Source organism: Microtus ochrogaster, unplaced genomic scaffold, assembly GCF_000317375.1.
Source record: "Microtus ochrogaster isolate Prairie Vole_2 unplaced genomic scaffold, MicOch1.0 UNK2, whole genome shotgun sequence".
Lineage (NCBI taxonomy): Eukaryota > Metazoa > Chordata > Mammalia > Rodentia > Cricetidae > Microtus > Microtus ochrogaster.
This window is the reverse complement of record NW_004949100.1, coordinates 6,295,411-6,296,074: the sequence shown is the minus strand read 5'-3', so window position 1 is coordinate 6,296,074 and position 664 is coordinate 6,295,411. Positions and strand designations below refer to the sequence as shown.

General features: G+C 34.8%; 1 protein-coding gene across 1 annotated transcript in view; it reads right to left on the bottom strand.

The window, feature by feature from the left end:
* Pibf1 (progesterone immunomodulatory binding factor 1) overlaps nucleotides 1-429 on the bottom strand; it is a 151,922-nt gene extending 151,493 nt beyond the window's left edge. Inside the window, exon 1 of the mRNA XM_005365356.3 lies at nucleotides 160-429. Coding sequence (XP_005365413.1) covers nucleotides 160-411 — 252 coding nt within the window. The 5' untranslated portion in view covers nucleotides 412-429. The remainder of the gene's footprint in view (nucleotides 1-159) is intronic.
* Nucleotides 430-664: the final 235 nt, after the last annotated feature.

Genomic DNA, 664 nt, shown 5'->3' with positions numbered 1-664 from the left:
TATGTAAATTAGGCTAGCCTAGAACTCACAGAGATCTGCCTCCAGAGTGCTGGGATTAAAGGCGTGCGCTACCACAACTGGCCTACATACCAGCTTCTTAATTATCTTGTTTAAATACAACAAGGTAGGAAAATCAACAAAGTTTGCATCTGTTCTTACCTTTGTAAGATAATCCATTTTCAAATTGTCGATCATCATATTTTTTTGGGATAGCTCGATTTTCAGTAGCTGAATATTATGAAGCATTTCTTTTCTTTCAATTAATTGCCTGGTGATTTTGACTTTACCCTCTCGTTCTTCTGATGAGGAAATGTCATCTGTATGAATGGTTGTTTCCAAACTAATATCTTCAGACTCCAGAGAACTAGAAATGTTTACTTTTTTTGACTCCTTGGGCATTTTTCGAGACATTTTATTATTCTGGATCAATCTTCTGTAGAGTAAAAGGAAATAAACGTAAATATACCGGAAATTTACTACATAACATATAGTGCATTGATGAGTTACTAAAGATTGCGGAGATCACTGGGCACTGGAAGATGCCAAATGTAAGTAAGCCCGATCACTACTGTGAATTAGTGCTCAAATCAAAGTTAGATTCACTAAATCCTATCATGAATTCAGCCCTTTGGTCAATTTAAATAAATATGTGCATATATATATA